Here is a 24190-nt window from a genome sequence, read left to right on the forward strand (position 1 = left end):
GCTTAGGACAATAGTTTGCCCATTGTAAAGATTACATAATCATCAATGCCTTCGTGGAAACATAAAAATTCTTAAAATTTGCAAATCAAGTTTGTTACTTGTCATATAAATTTTCTTATCAAAGACAGGGTCTTTAGTCAGTGATATCTAATTGCAATCTGAAATATCCATTTCTCACTGGTATACATATTTTGACTTCTTTCTCATTCTGTTAGAGGATGTTTGAGGCCTTTACACTTGTAAAGTGAAAAGTAGAAAATACCACCATAAATGCAATCATTTTGCCTGCTTTCTAAGGTAAAAATATATTTACTTTTATCCAAAACATAAAATAATAAAGATAATTAAGGGATTTCTATCACTTTACTGTCTAAAATGAAGTATTATTGTAAATGTTATATAAGAATGAACACACGTGATAAAAATTCTATATTATACTGATTGAGTATTCTTTATTCAGCAACTAGTCTATGCAAAATAAGAATTCCAGCTTTGTAATAATGGCCCACCTCTTTATATTACACTTATTTTTTCAAATAACCTCTATAATTTTATGACATCCTGTGAGGCAGTTTTAAACAGGAGGCCTTACAGAGTTAATTTTATGCATCAACTTGACTGGGACACTTGATGCCCAGATACCTAGTTAAACATTATTTCTGGGTATGTCTGGGAAGGTGTTCTCAGAAGAGATTTGTATTTGAATTGGTAGAATAAGTGAAGTAGGTGGCCCTCTTCAGTGTAGATGGATATCATCCAATCTGTTGAGGGCCTGAATAGAACAAAAAGGAAGAAAAAGGTGAATTCTCTCTGCCTGGCTGAGCTAGGCATCAGTCTTCTCCTGCCCTTGATGCTCCTGGTTCTTGAGCCTTCAATCTCAGACTGGAATCTATACCATTGGTTTTCTGGATTTCAGGCCTTCAAACTAGAACACAAGCTTTCCTGGGTCTCTGGCTTGCAGATGTTAAGACTGTGGGACTTCCCAGCCTCCATAATCAGTGAACCAATTCCTTAGAATAAATCTCAAAATTAAAAAAGTACTCAAGGCATAACGGAACATATCAAAACAATGCTGAAGCCAGCTTGAAGGGGCTCTCCCGGCAAGTCTGAAAAAAGTTGACTATCAAAACATATAACAAATTTATAAAACTTCATCTGTTTTACACTTAAAATGGGTAGATAAATAGACACTGACGTATTATAATTTAATGAATATAATATGATTTCATGTGTTCACACAGATAAAACAACTAGTAAATAAGAAAGAGAAGAAAGGGAGAAGACAAAGTTCACCTGTATAGTAGGATAACAAAAAACAGAATGTGGAGTTAGATAATCACAATTTGTCAACCACTCTAGCAATAATTATTTCAGAATATTCAGTAAAATCATAGTAATTTTTCCTCAAGTCAGTTTCCTAAGGCAAAAGAAAAATCAAAAACAAACAAATGGGATCTAATTAAAATTAAAAGCTTTTGCAGAGTAAAGAAAACCATTGACAAAAGGAAAAGACAACATACAGAATGGGGAAAATATTTGCAAATGAGGGATTAACATCTAAAATATACAAACAGTTCATACAAATCAACAAGAACAACAAAAATCCAATCAAAAAATGGGCAGAATATTTGAATAGACATTTTTCCAAAAAAGACATACAGATGGCTAACAGGCACATAAAAAAGATGCTCAACATAACTAATTATTAGAGAAATGCAAATCAAAACTACAATGAAGTCTTACCTTATACAAATCAGAATGGCTATTATCAAAAAGTCTATAAATAACAAATGTTGAAGAGGATGTAGAAGAAAAGGGACTCTCATACACTGCTGGTGAGAATATAAATTGGTGCAGCCACCATGGAAAACAGCATGGAAGCTCCTTTAAAAAACTAAAAAGAGAATGACCATATGATCTAGCAATCCCACTCCAGAGTATAAATCTGGAAAAAAATGAAAACACTAATTTGAAAAGATAAATAAACCTCAATGTTCATAGCAGTACTATTTACAATAGTCAAGACATGGAAGCCTATTGACAGATTAAGAAAATTGGATTAAGAAGAATATGGTGGAATATTACTCAGCCATAAAAAAGAGTGAAATAATGCCATTTGCAGCAACATGGATGGACCTAGAGAATATTATGTTTAGTGAAATAAGTCAAAGAAAGGCAAATACTATACAATATCACTTTTATGTAGAATCTAAAAAATAATACAAATAAAGATATATATAAACCAGAAACAGACTCAAAGACATAGAAAAAAGACTTGTGGTTGCCAAAGGGGAGAGGGAAGGGTGCAGGGATAAATAAGGGGTATGGGATTAACAGATACAAACTACTATATGTAAATGGATAAACAACAAAGATATACTGTATAGCACAGTGTTTTACCTATTATCTTGTAATACCAATACTGGAATATAATCTGCAAAAATACTGAATCACTATGCTGTACACCTGAAATCAACACAATATTGTAAATCCACTATACTTCAATAAAAAGATAAAATTAATAAATAAAATCAATCTTATTTATTCAATAAAATTTTTAAAAATTCAATGAAATATTTACATAATCTCAAGCTATCTACTCACAAACTATTTATTACTAATAATAAAGAAAAATAACAAATAAACAGAGTAACTCTATTCTGCAAAAAACTTAATCCTTTTTTAATCAAGTTTTACACCATTTGATAGGATGCAATGAGAACACAGCGTCAAATTCTATGCTACCTCTGCCCCAAATGGATAACCAGAAGCTACACAGTAGGAAACATCAGACAACTATAAATTGAGTAATATTTCACTAAATGACTGGCTTGCATATTCAAAAATGTCAAGGTCATGAAAGTCAAGGAAAAATGAGGAACTAGGAGACTAGAAAGACATAACAACTGTGAGCATTTCATGATCCAGTATTGATTCATAGGGCAACTGACAAAACAGGAGTGGGGCTCTCTGGGTGACTGGTATGCAGTACTCTGAGCTATACCTGTAGACATTTTGTAAATTGAAATTTTTCCAAATTATATTTTTTAAGAAATGGATGGAAAAACATAAAAATAAAGTTAGCTATGGTTGTAGGGTGGGGGGGTATGTGGAGAAACAAACAAGGGACTTAATAGGAGCTAGAATTCTCTGCATATGCTATGTATGTAGATTTCACTTGAAATCTTAAACATAAAACAAAATTACATTTTATGTTATCCATAAACATTAAAAGTAAATGAAACAAATGAACCAAACTGCATATCAAGTTAGTGGCATAATCACACAATGACTTCAAAACACAGAGATTTGACTGTGCATATACCCTAGAAAGAAAAAGAACTTCAAAAATAGTACATTCCTCTCTGTAGTTTGTTTATTATGATAATGATGTTAGTTTTGTTCTGGGCCTGGTGTGAATGTATGTATGTATGTATGTGCTGTGGAATAAATCAAATGACTCATTAAGAATAGGAGAAAAGGAGATATAAATGTAAGATGGATGAGTTTAATAACATCTCTTTAGTCCTCAATTTGAATTGGAAGTAATAGTAAGAATGCATGATATATTTTCTGTTAAAATACACATATTTTGTAGCTCAGGCTACTGAAAAGACTATCTAGATACGATTTCCCACTAACAAACACTGGCATCCTTGGGAAAGTGTGTGATACCAGATCTGAGTCAAGAAATGCCAAATGTGAGCCTACAACATATTGTCATAGTGGAAAACAAGGAAACTATCAAAACTAGATTTCAAAGCTTGACATTTTTTTCTCTTACAATTTTTTAAAAAATCATCTTTTATACAGAAAACTGGATTTTTTCAATTAATAAAATTATTTTCATAACTTTTTAGTATAAATCTAATATTTTTCTGGATTAATCTTTTTAGTATTTTTTAATTATATACTGTTCTCTCCTCTAATGTTCATATAGTTTAAAATAATTTACACAAATTTAAAAATAGACTATGTGCGTGGATGTGTACATGTGTGTATTATACAAGATGTGCCCCTGTATAGTGTTCAAAAAAAGGGATATATGTTTTTGGGAGCCCAGTTGCAAAATCTATTATGAAAAAGATCTCTCAGCCTCCGAGATCACAATGACTACAAGCAGACAGTTGCATCTTAAAAAGGCAGCGGTGAGAGAGGCCGTGTGCATATAAACAGACAAGCAGTAAGGCTTCTATGAAACCTCCTAGATGCAAAACATATATTTAGGCCTCACTAAGAATGAGAACAATTTAAAACTCTAGAGACTGCTTGTGCCAAGGAAATTTATTTTCCTCAAAACAGTAAAGCAGTATCTGAAACTACATGCAGATAATATTTGTTGCAAATGTGTCCAAACTACAATCAAATTGTATCTTTGAATAAAAACCTGCCATTTTAATCTCATACTGTGAAGCACTGATACAAACCTCAAACAATTCAGAGATGCAAATTTAAAAAATTATTTTCTTGTATGTGGCTGATTTGATCTTCTTTAAAAGTTTTTCTCATAATTTACTGAAGGAGAGGAAAAACTTTTAATCTTATGTTTTAAATTTAGCCCAGTCTTGTAACTAAAACATTTCTGATAGACACTGTTCCGTGAGCTATGGAAAATAGAAGTTCAGTTGCTCAATCTCTTACATAGGCCTCCTGGCGCCTTGCATGTCTCCCTGAAATGGGAGGTGAACATAAGCAGTAAAGGAGGTTTATTCATCCTCCCTGCAGTGGCAGAGAAGGGGGCTTCTACCTCCTGTCCCCTCCTGCTGTCCCTGGTCCACCTGAGCTGCTCCTCACGGCTGAATCTGTTCTTTGCCAATGTTCTTTGCCAATCAAAGCCAGGTGTCCTTTCTTAGAACCCAGCTGTTGCTAATGCTACAGACCTCTGGAATCTGGCAGTGACTTTCATTTGTCCCAGCTCATGAGTTTAGTTCTATGGCTGCAGGCACAGAGCCACCACACCCCCACCATCATATCCTCACTTGGAATCTTCTTAGCCAAAATGTCTACTACTTCTTGCCTGAGACCTAAGAAATGAAAGGAGCAGGGGACTGCTAAGCCTCAGGAGCTCCCTCTGCCATTAAAAATGCACTATTAAGTAAGTAATCTCACATCCCGCATTGATACAGAGATCCTGCTGTGAGATCATATCCTTTCAGTGTTCTCAAAACTGAGTTAGGCACAAGCCTCTAACTCTACCTTGGGCATCATTATCTAACAGTATTCTTCTGTCTTCGATGGGGCAAAATTGTTCTCTGGCCTTTTTCTCCCCTCTTTCTCTTTTCTCGGTCCCACAGATCAGCCTATTGCCCTTGCAACAATTATATACTTTATCAAGGACAGAGGTCTCTTTACGGCCCAGATAGATACAAAAATTGAGAGAGAAATTTCTTTAGATGATACCCTAGCTTGAAGGTCTCTTATTCAGTCTTATAATCCAAACTTGAATATGAAAATCACATTTTACTAATTATTCTTCTCTATTTATTTTACCAAGTCCTTGTTTCTGCTCTGGCAGATGAGTACCTCATGTGTACTAGGATGAAGTTTTTTATATAAGAAGGAAAAAAAGGAAAAACACAGCAAAATACAAAACTATTACTCCTTTACTTCTGTTTATTGTAACAGTCTCTTGAGCACTATTTGTTAGGTACAGCAAGGGGAGCAGTAGTTCAGTATGTCATTGTGGTAATTTGGAGTTCATTTCATTTTTTGCTATAGTGATATATGAGTAGACAATAAAAGGTTGTTGTCTGTCTCTTGTCTTTTTTATTAGCACATAGCATAACAGTCCTTTAATGGCTAAAATTCCTTTCCCATAACCAAATATCTTAAAAAATTATTCTCCTAAAATTTTATACTAAGCAAATTGAAGAGAAATAACAAAAATTGGAGAATCATGGAAATTTTAGAGCTGACAGAGACCCAAGACAAAATCAAGTTTAATCTCTTTCCCAAATACTTATTTGTTGTCATGTAAACAGCATGGAGAAAGTTCAACATTCTGGATTGTTAACCAGGATTTTTTTAAATATAAACCTAGAGAATGTTAATAAACTGAAATTTTTCAGCAAGCTATACTGAATTTGAGATTTCCTTTGATATTTTGCTATATAAATAGAATATATAATGGATTTAGTAAGATTAATTGAAGAAGGAAAGAGGAAAATTAATATTAAGTTGTAATAAAGGAATGCACTTGTGTGATTTAAGAATACCTCTGTATTTACCAATGACAGTGAAGGAAAAATTTTAGTTGTATTAGTTCAGAATCTAAACAAAATGTAATTCCATAAAATATGTAATCACTAGTAATTATGGATGAGCAAAGGACAAAATTCTGGAAACAGTTCTACTCATTGGAAAATAAAGGAGAGCTAGAATGGTTAGCAATAAAAGACAATCATGTATCATAGATTGACTATACCACATCTGCAATAAAAAAAAAACTAGTAAGTTATTTTTCATTTTCCTATAAAATGTAAAAGAAATACTATAATTGAACTCTTTACAGCCTTTGCCTAAGTCAAAATTAAAAATCACAAATACAAAAAATAATTGCTTTTGAATTTATAGGGATTTTTCAAAAGTTCTGTAATATTGCTTTCAATGGAAAATAGTTAAAGTGCATGAAAATATGCCACAATTACATCTCTAGTCATATAGCTATATGATATATTATGTACCTGAATATATTCTGAATATGGATTACATAATAACACAGAATTTGCCAATCTCATTGATTAGGTCAATAAAGCTATTTAATCAATTTGTAAATTCATAGTATTTGTCATAAATGATACTAAAGACTTGGTCTAGATCTATGCCCTCAGGGAGTTTATAAAATAGTAGCACTGCAATGTAGTAAGTGTACTGAGCAGTTAGTCATAGTAAACTAAAGTTCTACTTAAAATGTAGTCCTCAATATCTAAGTTACATTGGTAAAAAGCTAATTTAGATTAGCCCAAAAGTTGGCCAAAACCAAATTGGTGATCAAAGCATTTTTTAAAAATAAAAGCAAATATACCAAATCATCATGTTGTACACTTCAAATATATACCATTTTACTTGTCAATTATATCCCAGTAAAGCTGGGGAGAATATTCTTAAAACAAGTATTAAGGGTGCTCCTTGAAGCTCTTTAAGGTGCCATATGAACAAGCACCAGGTATGAGAAACTGTAAGGCTCTCAGGAACATGTCCCCCAAGCATTTCAACAAGATGCCATATTATATTATTTTCCTCCCTAAAGACATAAAATATTACATAAGAATATGAAAAACAGCACCTGCTTTCAGCTAGACTCCTACTTGAAATAAATCTGAATCTGACAGATGAAGACTAAGGACAAGTGTAAAGTCTCCAAGAAATATGAACCACCAGATGTGCTGTTTGCCAACCCTTCCATCCTACAAACCTGTTCTTTGACTGCTGAATTCATCATCCTGTGAAAATAATGGCTCACGAAGCCTCTTCTTGGAAATTAAAATTATGATCATACAAGTATTACTTATTCAAGCCTTCTAAATTTTGAGAAATCAATGACCATCTGACAACTATTCAAATGTAACTATGTATTATCACCATAATAGAGTTCTAGAGATGTAAGGTAAAAAAAAAAAAAAAAAAACAATTGATTTCTGCTTTTGCAGACATGATCTTGAAAAGATTTAATTCTTGAACATTCCTGTTATATAAATAGCACCAATTGGATCTTAAACTCTAAAATTGTTGTGTATTCTTAGTTTTCCATTTGCAAATCCATTTTCTGATAATCAAATTAAAAATTCTGATAGAGTAGTAATGTGGCCTGAAAGATGGTACTGTTTGCAATTTCTTAGATAAACAAATACTAAAAGGCTTGTTGATACTGATATTCAGTCTTTTATTTTTTCCTATGTGATGATTCAAATAAATGTAAAACCAAAGAAAAGTTAATATTTAAGGGCCTTTATTAAGAATATCTTAAATGGTGAGATTCTGTATTGAGTTCAGAAACACTCTAATCAATTTATATCTCTTATTCATATTGAAAATAAATTTATTCTCTAATGTTACATGATGCACTGTTGAATATGAACCTCTCTTAGAGAGAAAAAGCTACTTCCATATGCAACATACATCTGGTTAGGAAATGGAACTTTCCTATGCACATTTATCAAGACCAAGGCCTTCTATCAACTAGCTCCTGTATTTTTCCAGGCTTGTCTCTCATTACCACCCAACATGTCCATTGTCCTCTACTGACCATCCAACTGGAGGGAATGAGTGGTTACTGAATGTGACTGACTGGGCCTTGGCCTATGGCTGGTAGGCATGTTATGTTTGTGGTAATTTGCTTGCCCTCATTTACTCTTGAGAATAAATGCTCAACAATCAAATTGGCCTAAGGACATTGTGCCTATATGTTTCAGACTATGGTTTTGCCTTTCATGAAACTTGTTTAGAAATCCATTTTCCTGAAATGTTCACACCCTCCAATTTTAGTATTTTCAGCTATTGGGGCAGCATATAACACTGAGAAGTATAATTAACCCCTGCTAGATTAGTGGAGGGTAGACTACATTAGTTTAGCATCTGAAACAGGAAATAACAACTATAATACTACCAATTAAATGATTCTGCATGATTAAAATGTCACATACTATTCTAAGATCTTTAGATATATTTTGTTTTTTACAATGAATCTGTGCACTAGGTATAATTATCTCCATTTTATATAGGAGGGAACAGGCATAGCTCATTCAAAAAGTATATCAAAGAGTATCATATCCAGAAATATCCAGATACTACCTCATAACTTTATCAATGCATCTATTCAATCATTATTCACTAAATCCAAGTAATCTAATATTAATCATTTTAGCTTTATAAATTCTTTAACAAAAAATAGCCATCATTTGTTGAATGCTTAATAGTACTAAGTATACCAAAAGGCTTTATTTGTGTTGAATCCATTGCTTATAATTACAGGGCAATTAAGTATTAACAACCATATTTCATATAAGGAAAATAGGGATCTAAGAGTTTGAGACAGCCAAAGTCTCCCAGCCGGTAGAGATTCAAGCTGAATTGAACCCATATGTATTTGACTACAAAATGTGTATCCTTAGCAATACATGAAAGTGTCATACTGATATCACAATAGAAAATATTTTCTAAATGGAAGTATTCTAACCTTCAAACTAAGAAGTTTCAAAATTCCATGAAGCTGTGGGTCACTTCCTAGAAATCATCCTGATACCCAATATCATTGTCTTCAATTTAGTCCTGCATATTAAAAAATTATGTTACAAAATATGACCCAAAGTATTCAAGTGTATTATAATGCATGAAACAATTTATCCCTTTTCAGATGGTAACTCAAACAAATGTGATCCTAACTTACATATGCATTAGGAAAAAATGAGAACTTCTTTGAAATTGACTTCAGCAGTCCAAAGGCTGGCTAAAGATCCCTGGAGACAGCATTCTTTCCTTTGATGTATGAGACCATTTGAAGACCCAGGTTACAAAATAATAGCAAAGTAAAAGTCATCAAAAATTTCCTAAATTTCACAAACCACAAGGGAAATCTCAAGACAGAATGAAAAAAAATGAAAAAATAAATTTCATTTTACATCCTTTAAAAAGCAAATTGTTCTGATGTTCTTGTTGATGGTACTGTTCTGGAACTTATAAATGAATGCTAAATATTAAAATGTTGTGCAATAGTTGCCTAGACGAATGTGAAAGCAACAGAACATTTCCATTTTTCTCCCTAAAATAAAAAATTTTAAATACTTCTTAATCATATTTATCTCTATGTCTATAACTATAAAAGGTAGTAAATTAAGAAGCTAATAAAGAAACAGAAACAGTTGCTCAATTAAAAACATGTATACCCACTATACATCTTTTAGAATAACTAAAATCCAAAACACTGACAACACCAAATGCTAATGAAGATGTGGAGTAAAGGAACTTTCATTCATTGCTGGTGGGAATGCAAAATAGTACAGTCACTTTGGAAAAGTTTGACGGTTTCTTACAGAACTAAACACACTCCTAATATATAATCCAGCAATATGCCCCTTGGTATTTACCCAAATTAGTTGAAAACTCATGTCCACACACACAAAAACCTGCACAGGGATGTTTACAGTTGCTTTACTCATAATTGCCAATACTCAGAAGCAATCAAAACGTTTTTATATAAATGAATAGCTAAATAAACTCTGGTATTTCCATACAATGAGTATATTACTCAGAGCTAAAAAGAAAAGAGCTATCAAGCCATTAAAATACCTAGAAGAATCTTAAATGCTTACTATTAAGTAAAAGAAGCCAATCCTAAAGACTGTATCTTGCATGATTCCAACTATATGACATTCCAGAAAAGGCAAAACAATAGAGACAATGAAAAGATCAATAGTTGCCAGGGGTATTGAGAGTGTGTGTAGGGGAGCAGGAGCGATGAATAAGTGAAGCACAAGGGGTTTTTAGCGCAGTGAAACTGTTCTGTACAACACTATAATGGTGGATGCATCCCATCACACATTTGTCAAAACTCACAGAATGTACAATGTACAGATAGTGAACCCTAATGTAAACTAAGGACATCGGTTGCTAATAATGTGTCAATGTTGGTTCATCAGAGTGTAACAAATATGCCACTCTGGTGCAGAATGTTGAGGGTGGAGAAAGCTGTGTATGTGCCTGGGGAAGAGGTATGCGGGAACTCTCCTTACTTCCCACTCAATTTTGCTGTGAACCCAAAGCTGCTCTAAAATATAAAGTCTATTAATTTTAAAGAAAGCACTTGTACTGTATGTTATTTTATATATAAAATAAGCTGGGAGGAAAATCTCAAGAATTAACGCATATACTTTGAAGACCAAAACCTACAAATTTAGAAACTTGACTCAAAATTTAATTATCTGTAAGATTCTTTAAGTCAATTAGGAAGAAAGTATCAATTTGGGATATTTGAAAAGTCATATTTTTGAGCAGAAACTCACTAACATTTTTCAGGTGTCCCTGACTAAATAAATCCTCTCTCTGGATCAATATAGCCACACAGCCAAAGAAAGTACTCAGTTGTTCCCTCTCTTGGACTTCCTTCCAAATATTAGATGGCTACCTTGGCTGATTCTTTAGCAGAATAACTTGTAAAAGAAAAATCATATAATCTCTTGCCTTATATTATGGGTCAAACAATCCCAGTTTAAAAATATTTCAGGAACTAACAGGAAATACATATCATTTGTACAGAAAGGACACCGCTTATCAATTTATTGCCTCTCAATTTCAAATTAGCCTATTAGACAGCTCTGTGATAATGGATATGGACCCCTTAAACATTCTTCCCCTTTTACCGACTAGCACTGAAATCTGAAAAGACATTGAAAGAGGAAAAAAGTTGTTTGCCTCCTGGGTCTGGTTGTTCAGACGGCAGATCCTGCCACATGCAGGGCCGCTTTCTCTTCAGGTTCCTGCAGCTCTCAGAGCTTCTCCAGTGCCCAGGTCCTGCAGTACATGGTGACAGCAGCACTCAGCGGCCAGCAGCTGCCCCTGCATCTCTCTCATACAATACTGTAGCAGAGTCCCTGGTGAAGTGCCTCCTTGTCAGCAGATTTCCCCAGCAAACTTGAGGGCAGACTTCTAGCAAGTTCTGTCAGTTGGGTACTATGGAGACTTCTCTGCTGCTCAGTGAACCAAAGCACCACCCTCTCTAACAAGGTCTAAATCTCATCCCTGGGAGCCTCTTCCTTGGATGAAAAATCCCAGCCCTAGCGTTAGAGACTGCTTCTTATATCTGGTATTTATGTATCATTTAGAGCTCTCTTTACTTTTTATTACCCAACATCTCATTACTCCAATCCCCTGTTATTGTAAACAATTCTTTAAGCTTTCCTCTTTAAGCATTCTCTGTTCAAATTATTGTGTGGTTTGTCTCACCTGATTGGGGCCAATTTGAGAAAGCTTTAACAGCACAAGTTATACATTAATTAGTTTTCTGACCCATAGCTACCTATTCTGTAAAGCATTTAGCATTAACGTCATGTATTTTACAAATACTTAACAAGTTCCTACTATGTGACCAAAACTATTTTACATGCTAGGACTATAGCAGTAAACACACAAAACAAAAAAAATTCCAAATTAGAATAAATATGGATAAGTTATCTATGGATAAATGAATATCTATGGATAAAAATGTATGGAATGCAAAAGAATGAAGTTGGATCCTTATCTTATACTACATACAAAAATTAACTCAAAAATGGATCAAAAACAAATGAACGATCGATAAAAATATGATAGAAAACTGTGGGTATAGTAGTAGAGGAAAAAAATAAAGGATCATTTCTGAACAACTTAAGTTTGAGATCTCTTCTAAATATTCAGTTCAAAAGCATTCAGAAATGAAATAGAAGTTAGAATTAGCAGATAAGAATATTTAAAGTTATTATAACAATATTCTATATGTTCAAGAAGCTAGAAAAAAGATTGAACATGTTACTAAGACAAGAAAAATATAAAAAATGATTCAACAGAACTTCATCTTAGATGAAAATGACAATATCTGAGTCAAAAATATACCATGTGGGATTAATGGCAGATAATACATGGAAGAAAAAAGATTAGTGAACTTGAAGAAATAGCAAATAGTAACTTTACAAAATGAAGCACAGGGAGGAAAAAACTGGGAAAAAAAAGAAATACATTCAGCATCAGTGAACTCTGGAGCCACTTCAAATGGCCTAATATACATGTAATTGGAGTTTCAAGAAAAGAGAATAGGAAAACAAAAACTATTAAAGAAAAATTTCCAAATTTGATGTACAGCACAAATCAGAGTTTCAAGAAGTTCAATGAATTCAAGTATACCAAACACAAAGAAAAGTTAATCAAGGCACACCATATTCAAATTTCTTGAAACTAGTGACAAAAAACAAGATCTTAAAGCTACGAGATGAAAAAGATACATTGCATTCAGAAGAATAAAGGTAAAGATGGCAGCAGATTTCTCACCATTAAAAAGCCAAGCTTATAGTATATGTGAAGGAATGACGTATTGCTTAGACATAAACTAATAAATTAAAGATGTACACCAGAAGCCCTAAAGCAACCACTAAAATTAACACAACAAAAGGTTAACATGAATAAACCAACAGAGTAGAAAAAATGGTATTATAAAACTTATTAATTTATAGACAGGAAAACAGAAGAAGAGGAAATGAAGAACAAAGAACACATGGAACCAACAGGGCACAAATAGCAAGATGGTAGATTTAAATCTATTCATATCAATAAGGACAATAAATGAAAATAGTAACTACCTCAACTAGAGGTAGAGATTGTCAGATTGGATAAAAAAAATCAAGACTTACCTAAATTCTTCTAATAAGAAACTCACTTTAAATATAAAGATACGTATATAAATATAATGTAAGCTGATATGTGTGTGTGTGTGTGTGTGTGTGTGTGTCTATGTTAAAAATAAAAGCCATATCATGTGAACACTAATCAGAAGAAAGCTGGAGTGACTATATTAGTAACTCCAAATATTTACTCACAGCAAAGAATATCACCAAGGATAAAGAGGGTCAATTCATAATGATAAAGGGATCAGTTCATGAGGAAGATATAACAATCATAAATGTTTATGCACATAAACACAATAAAAACAAGACCATCAAAATACTGACAGAACAGCAAGGAGAAATAAACAAACATAAATAATTACAAGAAGAGATTTCAACACTTCCTCTCAGTAAGAACAATTAGAGACAGATTCCTTAAGGATACAGAGCTTTGAACAACATTATCAACCAGCTTGACCTAAGCACCATGTATAGATGACTCCATACAGTAATAGCAGAATATACATTATTTCAAGTGCACATGGGACATATACCCAAAGAGACTATATTCTGGGTCATAAAACAAGTCTCAGTAGACTTAAAAGCCTTCAATTATATAAAGTATTTTTTCATGTAAAATATTTTTATTATGGAATTAAATTAGAAATCAATAAAGGGTATCTTTCTAGAAAAGTTCCAAATATTTGAAAATTAAATAACACACTCTAAATAATCCTTGGAGTGAAAGTAACAAAAAAATTAGAATGAAATTTGAGCTGAATAAAAACAAAAACACAGTATGATAAAATGTGCCAGATACAACAGAAACAGAACTTAAAGGGAAATTTATAAACTTAAATGCCTATATTAAAAAAGAAAGGTCTCAAATCAATAGCCTCAGCTTCCACCTTAAAAATTAGAATAAAAAGAGCAAATGAAGCTGAAACTCATCTTAAAATTATAAAAAGAAGGGAAAGATATGAAAGGGGAAAGATGAAAGATTAAAGTAGAAATCAATTAAATAGAAATCAGAAGAAAAACAGACAAAAAATGAATTTATTGTTAAAAACCTTCCCTCCAAGGTATCTACAGACTCAGATGACTCCACTGAGGAATTCTACCAAACAACTACGTAATAATAGCAATTTTGTGCAAAAAACAAAAACAAATAAAAAGAAACCTTTGATCTATATATACCACACTCCATCAAATTTAACTCAAAATGATCACAGACTCACAAAGTCTAAACTACAAAATTTCTAGGAGAAAATCTATGACTTTGGGTTCAGCAAGGGTTTTTCAGATACAACACTAAAAGTGTGATTTATAAAAGAAAAAAAGTATATATCTGTGTTCACAAAAATCAAGAACTTCTGCTCTTTCAATGACACAACAAAGACAATGAAAAGATAAGCTGTAGAATAGAAGAATATATTTACTAAGCAATGTACCTGGTAAAGAACTTGTATCCAGAACATATAAAGGACTCCCAGAAATCAAAAATAAGAAAACAAACAACTCAATTTAAAAATTGACAAAATATTTGAATATACATTTCACCGAAGAAGATGTATGGATGACAAATAAGCACATAAAAATGTTTAACATCATTAATTATTAAGGAAATGTGTATTAAAGCCACTCTACACCTATTTAAAATACCTAAAATTATAAAAATTGAACAAATCAAGTCTTTAAGAGGATACGTAGCAACTGGAAATCTCAAAAACTGCTAGTGGAAATGTAAAATGGTATGACCGCTTCAGAAAACCATTCGGTGTTTTCTTAAAAAGCTAGACATGTATCAACCACATAAACTAGCCATTTCACTCATTTACCCAAGATATATAAAAACATATGTCTGTACAAAGACTTATTCAGAAATATTCACAGCAACTCTATTTGTAAAAGTTGAATTTAGAAACGACTCAAATGTTCATCACCAGGAGAATCAATAAACAAATTGTTGTATAACTAAACAGTGGAGCACTACTCAGCAATAAAAAGAAATGAAGGACTGATATACCCAACAACGTGATTAAAACAAAACATTGGAAATAGAGGGACTGATGCCAGTTCATGTAGAAACCTTCCAAGAATTTTGAATACAAAAAGAATTGGATAACGAAGAAGTTGGTGGAAAGGGAAGTGAAGATCAAGAGATTTTATGTTTTAGGGAGGGGGAGCTCCTAATGGAGGCATGACGGCATGAAGGAATCCACAGTGGAAGAAAATTTGTTGATGCTGAAGAAAAAGGGGAGAATTTCCAGGGCAAGTGAAGCAACTGGCCTTAAAAAGACCAAGGATTCATCCATTCTAAAGGGAGGTTGGACAGAGCATATGGGTACTGTTGCTCACAGACAAGCAGAAATGGTAGTAGAGATTTTGAAAGGTCTCTTCTGATTTTGAGTTTTCTCACAAATATATGAAAGATGGCCATCATCTGAGAGTGAGGAATGAGAAGAGAAAGAAGAGAGGTGTTACATTATGGAAGAAGTAGAGACAGGGAGAGAACATGGACTAGATACACTGATTGTCTGGTGGCATTAAAAGTCCACTTAAGGTTATTAATTTAAAGTGAAACAGCCACATTCTCCTACACAAGTGCTGGCACAGAGAAGAAGAGATGGATTTACTCGAAATTCTGGTCTAACCAATCGAGGAAAATGAAGTAAGACGGGGCAAAAAACTCGAAAGTGAATGCAAGGGAATGAATTTAATGACTGGCTAAAGAATGCAAGCTGGTGAAGAAAGAAATCAGGAAAAGAGAGACGTAAAACAAAGACATGATAAGATCAGGTGAAGGGGCTAAAGAATTGTATTTACCATACCAGAGGGAGTGAGAGGAAGCGACAAAAGCGGTTGTCAGAGAGATGCTTGAAATTGAGGTTTCTGATGATGTTCGAGATCTTGGTCCTGTTAAGTCTAGGGTATGATCAAGGGAGTGAAAACCTAGGTGAGATGAACAAGGAGCTCAAGGAGCTGAGAGGTCAATGTTTTGTAAGTATAAGCAATGTGGACACTGAAACCACCAAGACATGGTTTTAGAGTGACAGTAAATCAGATGCAAAAGCTTTCAGGATACAGGATGCAGTCAGAGTGGAGGTTATGACCCAGTAGTAAGCAATTACTGCAAAAATGAAGGCAATGGATACCACTATCTGGTACATAAAATTCAAAGTTAAGGGGTCTTAGAGAAAAGGGAGAGAGAATGGTCATGGGACAGCAATTCATATCAAGAAGGACACTCGCCCCACTTTCAGGCACAGTGGAATGAGAAAGGCCTATGGGGGAAGCAGTGTTCTCAAGGGACATTTATATTTCTGTTAGAGCAGGAAATAAAGGGACCATTCAGAAAAAAGTTTGAAAATTGGGGGAATTTTTTTTTAGTAATATTCTGTGTGTTCCAGAAGACTCAGTGGGAGGCTTTCAGCAGTTGGGGAGGGTTAAGAGATGAAAAGAGAATTGGAAGTATGCAGTCTTCAGTCATAGAAGACAAGGATGACCTGGGAGTCTGGGCTTCTTGTGGTCACTTGTGTGATCAGGATAGAGACATGTGGATATTATTTTTCATGGTCTCAAGACAGAGAGTGGAGACAAGGCCATGATTCTTGGAGAAAAATTTTGGATTAATGTAGACCAGGGCCCTCATCTTCCTTCTTCTAAGAGAAAGAGTAGTGACTAGGAAAGGGGCCACTGTGTTCTGCTGTTTTATTTTTAAATTGTAAGCCATGGATGTGAATGGTGGTAGACAGATGGACTCTGTTTTTCAATGCCTCTAGAAATTCATTGAAAAATCTCTGGAGTAACTGATTTGGTTCACCACACTGAAATCATAATGTTAGTCATACATGTCTCAGAGGGTGAATATAATTTAGAAAATGTTGACATGGAATTTGCATATAGACAGTATTTGGATACTAAATATATTTAATTACATTTCATGAATATATTCCCATTTCATTTTTCTTGTGGCAACATTATGATTATTCTTGTACTTATTGAGCACAAGAGTACCAGCTAGTCTCTTTTATCATTTTGCATTACTACAGATGTTAGAGAAATATATTTAAATATACTCATCCATGCATTACATAAAAGTAAAATAAAATTTTGTGATAAAATTTCCTGGCTTTATCTTGATGTAAAAGTTTCTAATGTATGACCGCTGTAAACTTTGAGAACATTGATGCCCTTATTAAATGTTAAGGTGAGTACCGGAAGAGGTTGCTGGTAATAACCTGCAAAGAAAAGAACTACATTAAACAGGAGTGCCTCATTATGGCTCTTTTTTCCTTTCATAAAACTGTACAACTAATTCATTTTCCCTTAAGTAACAGGTAAGTTATTCATGAATAGGGACTTAAAACTCACTCCAAGCTGAATATCTGGCAGGTAAATTAATAGGTAAACTATAGTTAAATCAGGGAGATGATTAGATTAGTAAAGGAGGAATCTGAGTTCCAAAAGGTGAGAAATAATATGCAAAGTATACCACCTCTTGATGTTATTAATTTTACTCCAAATCTAATGGGGGTTCATAGTCCCATTAGAGTATTTCTTGGGTCATGAAAATGTGTAGGATTTACACATTCTCAAATATTTCATTTCCAGTGTGGTATCAGGGATCAAAAGCATTACAAGTCAACCTACTGGGAGAATATTACAGAATCTTGCAAGCCTATCCCTTTGGACACACTATTCATATAGAAAAAATAGTAACCTTTCTTCTTATTTGAGAATACTATCCTTTTTCCAATGCTCTTCTGATTTCTTTTCCCACCACTTTACTTGGTCACCTTGAAATAAATCTAATAGAATGAGTTGTAATTTCTCCTGGGACAGTAAGTTTACAATATATATGTAACCATCCACAAGAAGGAATATGATGTCTGCTATTTAGCAACAAGCCAAAGATGATAATAAAATCATTAATTCTGTCAATATAAATGCTAATAGAAAAGGAAAATTGGATCCATGCCTGGTATCACATTTTCTCTGATAGGAAATTAGAGCAGAGAAATTGAATCTGACAAATCTTAACATTTATAGACCAGCATCAAAATTGTAGTCTAGAGAACACAATAAATGGCAGAATGCTTCTTAATTAAACTGTGCTTTTGTTAGGCTAAGATGAATGGCTCCTGCCTCACCAACAAAGTGATCCACAGTCTCCCAGAGGGATCCTTAAAGAATATAGTACAAAATAAAGACCATAACGTTAGGAAAAATCAAGCTGACAATCCTGCACTAATTATCTTTGGTATTACAACACTGCTAATGGAGCTGAAGTCTGAAAGAGAAAAGAGGTGAACTCATTAGCAGTGCCTTGAACTAATGTTTGGAGGGGGAGCATTAATTATCTGCTAGTTCTTACACAGCCCAACATTTCACAGCAGCATATTAAACAGGGATCTGATTTGATTTGTGAGCATTTTTTTAACCTCTTAGTACAAATGACTTCATTTGGTGGAAAACAAATTTAAATAAATTGGAAAGTATATAACTTTAAGGGAAAAGATCAGGCAACTGACGAAAGAACTATGTTTAAAATTTTTCACTTTGAGAAAGAATTTGAAAGTACATCTAAAGTCCACCTCGGAAATCTTCCTGTTAAACTTTACCTATGCAAATTTTTTAAAAGTCTATGATAGATATAAGAATGTATTTTAGCTCTTTCTGCAGTTTGATTATTTTTAGTGAAATTTAACCTTATTTTAATAACACTAATGGAAATGACTTCTGTTGCTTTATAAAAAGTGCGTGACTTACATGTTAGGAAACTAACAATGGAACAATCAGTATGACCAGGTTTTTGTCGGTTACTTTTAGTTTAGTGTAGTTTGCTTGCTTATTTGAGTGTAGGGACATAATCTAATTAATGAGGGACATAACCTTTTCTATTTTTATTTGGCAATACCTATATCAGTTCCCTCTTCCTTCACTCTGCCTCTCCTATGAAAACAGTCTATAAGAGTAAGAATTTGTGTAAATGTCAACAAGAAGCTTTATCACACTTGAATTGCCACCATTTGCAATGACTGTGTAAGACACTCTAATAATTTATTTCACAAATATTTAATATGTAGTATTTTCCTGTAAATTTTTTTCTGTAGTAATTTCTTATAGAAATATTACTCAATTTTCATTTTATTCAAACTAGTTTTAACTAAGTGATTAAACAAAGCTTGAGTTTTCCCTATCTGAAATTGCATTCCAATGCCCTTTTTTCTATGATAGTTTTATCAGAAATATTTAATTTTAAAGACCCTGATGCTATCAAGTGCCCTGTAAAGGAGAAACATGTTTGTAACCTCTATCCTAAGCATGGTATTTCTTCAATTGCTATACATTTCTTACAAAGAAAATTAACATTTTTTTAACAAATGGTATGATTCCTGCTATATGGGTATTAAAGAAAATTAGCCATGTGAGTAAAGCCTTATGTATTATGTTTTCTTAAAATTGTCATCAAATCATATTGTTTAAATTAACCCATACTCATTTCAAACATATCATTCTTCACCTAGCCATTTAATATCTAAGACAAATGCTAACATGAATCCACATCAGTAAACAAAACAAATATTATGAGTGCACAGCTTGATATAAAAGCAATGCAGCAATGTAACAGCTGTGTTTCAGAGCATTACATGTGTATGTTTATAATACATGAGTATTGAATTCTTGTGTGTGCTGTATCTATGTACATACATACACCTGAACTTAAGAATTTTATAGATGGGTAGTTATAAATTTAAGACCACAGAGAAGATTCAGTATATCTGAACTTACACAAAGTCTGAGTTAAAAGAACTGGAAAATGAAGCAAGAGAAGTTATATAACCTCTCTGTAGTTGGTTAATAAAATTCTGATAATCTTAGAATTGATGTAGGGTAAAGATCTAGGGGAATTATGACCTTGAAAGAGTGCACTGCATTATCCATCCTATTCTTATTACCCAGTAATCTCCAGGATACTACCTTGAAGTGCTCTGAGAAGGACAGCTTGTCTTTTTTGAGTTGCCTGAGAAGATGGGTCCACCTATGATGAGGAGGTTTTAGAGTTCTCAATGTTATCTTCTTTCACATTGCAAAAAGAAATATTAATTGATTAATTTAATCTGTAAATTGATTGCTTTATTATAGTTCATTTAGTAGATTCTGGTGCTTTTTAAAAAAATTCCTTAGGTGGCCTCTCATGTCCAAAAACTCAGAAGTAGAAGCTATAACCAAATACTGAGTAACATTACTAATACATATCATACACAGACACACACAAAGAGCCTTTCCTCTAGCTTCTTCCAGAAAAAAGTACACATGAGGTACCTCTGCCTTTGTCCACATCTAAGTAAATTGGTAAAAAAAAAAAAAAAGAATAAAGGGCCATAACTTCTTTTTAAAATAAAACAGAAACAAAACTTGAATTTCTAGTCTCCACACACAAAATATTTCACTAGACCAGCGTACCTAAAGGTCCACTTTTAATTATCTCATGTGCTGGAGGGGAAACATTGAAACTGTCTAAAAGGTTGCTGAATGGTTTGATGCAAAGTAACTAAAGTATTTTTAAAACATGGCATGTCTATGGAAGTCAATTCCAAAATAATTTTAAAATCTTATAACCTTTTTAAAAGCATGGCATGCCTTATGAATGCAATGAACAACCAATATGTCAACAATTAATAATATATGAAAAGGTTTATTCTTTTTTTTAATTTTTTTAAAGAATTGATGGGTATTTTATTGTGGGTCAAGAGCACCGATTCATCTTCATTTTGTTACAACTGCTTTTTTTAAATTATTGAAGTACAGGCAATTACAATGTGTCAATTTCTGGTGTACAGCATAATGTCCCAGTCATGCATACATACACATGTATTTATTTTCATATTCTTTTCCATTAGTTTTTACAAGATATTGAATATAGTTCCCTGTGCTATAGAGAAGAAATTTCTTACCCATTTTTATATAGTGGTTATCATTTGCAAATCTCAAACTCCCAAATTTATCCCTTCCCACCCCTTACCCCCACCTCCGTAACCCTAAAGTTGTTTACTATGTCTGTGAATATGTTTCTGTTATGTAAATGAGTTCATTAGTGTCCTCTTCTTTTCTTTTTTTTTAAGATTCCACATATGATATCATATGGTATTTCTCTTTCTCTTTCTCTTTCTGGCCTTCTTCACTTAGAATGACAATCTCCAGGTCCATCCATGTTGCTGCAAATTGCTTATTTATTTAATGAATAAATTAATGAATGACACAAACCTTGGAAAGCTTTGAGGAACCTAAACACAGAAAAATGTAACTGAAAGAGGTAAAGAAAACTATGGTAGACATGAAAAAATATTGTTCATTCACACACACACACAGCCAAATGGTTATGGCTTTCATTACATCAGCAAATCGCTTTAGGAGATACATAGCATAATCGCAGGAGTAAACTGCCATCATGTTCATGAGTTCTTCACACACTCAAGAGATTATAGAGACTGTGTACACAAGTGGGTAGGGATCTTGGGAGCCACCTTAGAAGTCTGTCTACCACAAATCCTCAGAAAAGGAACTTCTAAAGGATATTCTTCAAGATAGAAGGATAATAATCCCAGATAGAAGATCTGAGACATAAAAAAGAAGAGCGAGCAAAGAAAATATTAAACACATGGGTAAATCTACGCAAATATCAACTGTTGAAAAATAACAAAATACCTGATTTGTGAAATTAATGAAATAATAAAATTAAAATATTGGGTTACAAAAGTATACAAATTCAAAGGGAATGATTAATGTTGAAAAATTCTAAGATCCATGTATTGTTTAAAAGAAAAATAAAGATATTGATTAAAGACACTGTTAAATTAAATACACAGGTTAAAATTTTTAGACTAACCAATAAAGAACAGAAATAGAGTGTATACTTTCAAAACAAGAGAGGGAAGTTTAAAATGGAAAAATTACTCCACCGCACCCTAAGATGCTCCTAACCAGCCTTCTCTCCTTCACTCAGGGTCAGACTTGGATGACAGTCTGGTGGATCTCCCATCTTCTCACCACTTCTTCCAGCTTATTCCCCGTTTTCTCTCACATATAATTTCCGCATAAACTTTCTTGGAGGGGAGAATCGATATTTCCGGCTCTAAGTTCTTCGTTAGCTCTGCCACCGTCACCTCGGGTTCTGGGGCACTCGTTTGGATGGGAGGAGGAGAGGTGCTGTCCTCTTCGTCCTCCTGTTGAAGTTCAGCACAGCGAAGCAGCTCTTGGGTAGCTGGGTTCCACACGCTCACACCAGGAGGCAGCTTCATCTCTTCCAGCCGCAGCAAGGGCTTCCCCTTCACATGGAACGTGGGCTCGAGAACTCTAGGGGCAGGTTGAGGCCGCTTGTGAGGATCCTGGATCTCCTGATCCCCGAGGACCAGGCCCTGTGGGGGTATCCTGCGGCCCTCCCACAGCTCATCCAGCAGCTTGGCCTCGGCCTCCAAGCCGATGGGCCACTTGGCACTTGGCCATATTTTGGATCTGGGGCGGCGGGCCACACTGGGGGGGTTGTGGGCCACACTGGGGAGCCCCCGACCAGAGGCTGGCAGTCCGGCCGGGGCCTCCATCTTCTCGCCCCGTTGGGGCCTGCGGTAGGCTTCCGGGGGAGGTGCCGTGGAGAGTGGAACCAGAACCTCCACCTGCGGGCACACCCAGCGGCACGGCAGGCTCGCGGGGTCCAGGCGCGCCATCGCAGGCTTGCGGCCCATTCTGTGCGGCGGTGCACCGAGCGGTTCTGCGTGCCAGGACTGCTGTGGCAGGAACCCAGCAGAGGGGCTAGGCGCTACGGCGCCACGTGGGGTCCTCTGCCAGATGGGGTTCTCCCTCATCCCGGGGCATGAAGCGCATGGTCTCCCGTGCCCAGCTGATTGTATATGGAATGCACTGCGGAGGCGAGACGGGGTCTCAGTCCAGCAGGCAGGGGTCAGGGAGAGAGGAGACGGGTCTGAAGGACACGAATCCAGGCCCACTTGCCGGTCCTGGTAGACTCTGAAGACAGAATCCATGACTCGGTCCAGCCGCTCGGCCAAGATGTCGCCCACCACCTCCTCACCCTCCTCGCGAGCCTTGAGCCCCACTGCCTCCGCCTCAGTGAGCCGTGCAGGCACGATGTCCCCCTGTGGCTCTGGAACTTTGGGCGGCTGCAGCTTTTCCACCGTGGATCCAGTTCCACTGTTTCTTGCGGCCTGCCTCTCCTGCCTCGAGCCTTTGTCTGCCATCGCCACAGCAGTAGCTCGGACCCCGGAGCACAGAGCTTCCTCGTCCCTCCGCGGCCACCCGGGTCTAACGGTGCCCCGGTCTAACGGCCACCCCGTCTAACGGCCACTCCGGTCTAACAGCCGGCCTGGTCTAACAGCCGCCCCGTCTAACGGTGCCCTGGTCTAAAGGCCGCCCTGGTCTAAAGGCCGCCCCGGTCTAACGGCCGCCCCGTCTAACGGCCGCCCGGGTCTAACAGCCGCCCTGGTCTAAAGGCCGCCCCGGTCTAACGGCCGCCCCGTCTAACGGCCGCCCGGGTCTAACAGCCGCCCTGGTCTAAAGGCCGCCCCGGTCTAACGGCCGCCCCGTCTAACGGGTGCCCCGGTCTAACGGCCGCCCCGGTCTAACGGCCGCCCCGTCTAACGGGTGCCCCGGCCTAACGGCCGCCCCGTCTAACGGCCACCCTGGTCTAAAGGCCGCCCCGGTCTAACGGCCGCCCCAGCAGCTGCACCACGGGCTGCACTTCCCGGTTTATTCTTTCTTTCAGTAAATAAAATTAAATTTCCATTTAGAGCACTGCATAACCAAAAGAAAGTTTAAACAATGGTTAC

At 35.4% G+C, this 24190-nt stretch overlaps 1 protein-coding gene across 1 annotated transcript; it reads right to left on the bottom strand.

The window, feature by feature from the left end:
• Positions 1–22396: 22396 nt before the first annotated feature.
• Positions 22397–23602, bottom strand: LOC105077977 (uncharacterized protein C2orf81 homolog). Its single transcript, XM_074369439.1, has one exon. It carries the CDS (start codon positions 23600–23602, stop codon positions 22397–22399), a length of 1206 nt encoding a protein of 401 aa, XP_074225540.1.
• Between the last annotated feature and the right edge of the window lie 588 nt (positions 23603–24190).

Source organism: Camelus bactrianus, chromosome 1 (assembly GCF_048773025.1).
Source record: "Camelus bactrianus isolate YW-2024 breed Bactrian camel chromosome 1, ASM4877302v1, whole genome shotgun sequence".
Taxonomy (NCBI): Eukaryota; Metazoa; Chordata; class Mammalia; order Artiodactyla; family Camelidae; genus Camelus; species Camelus bactrianus.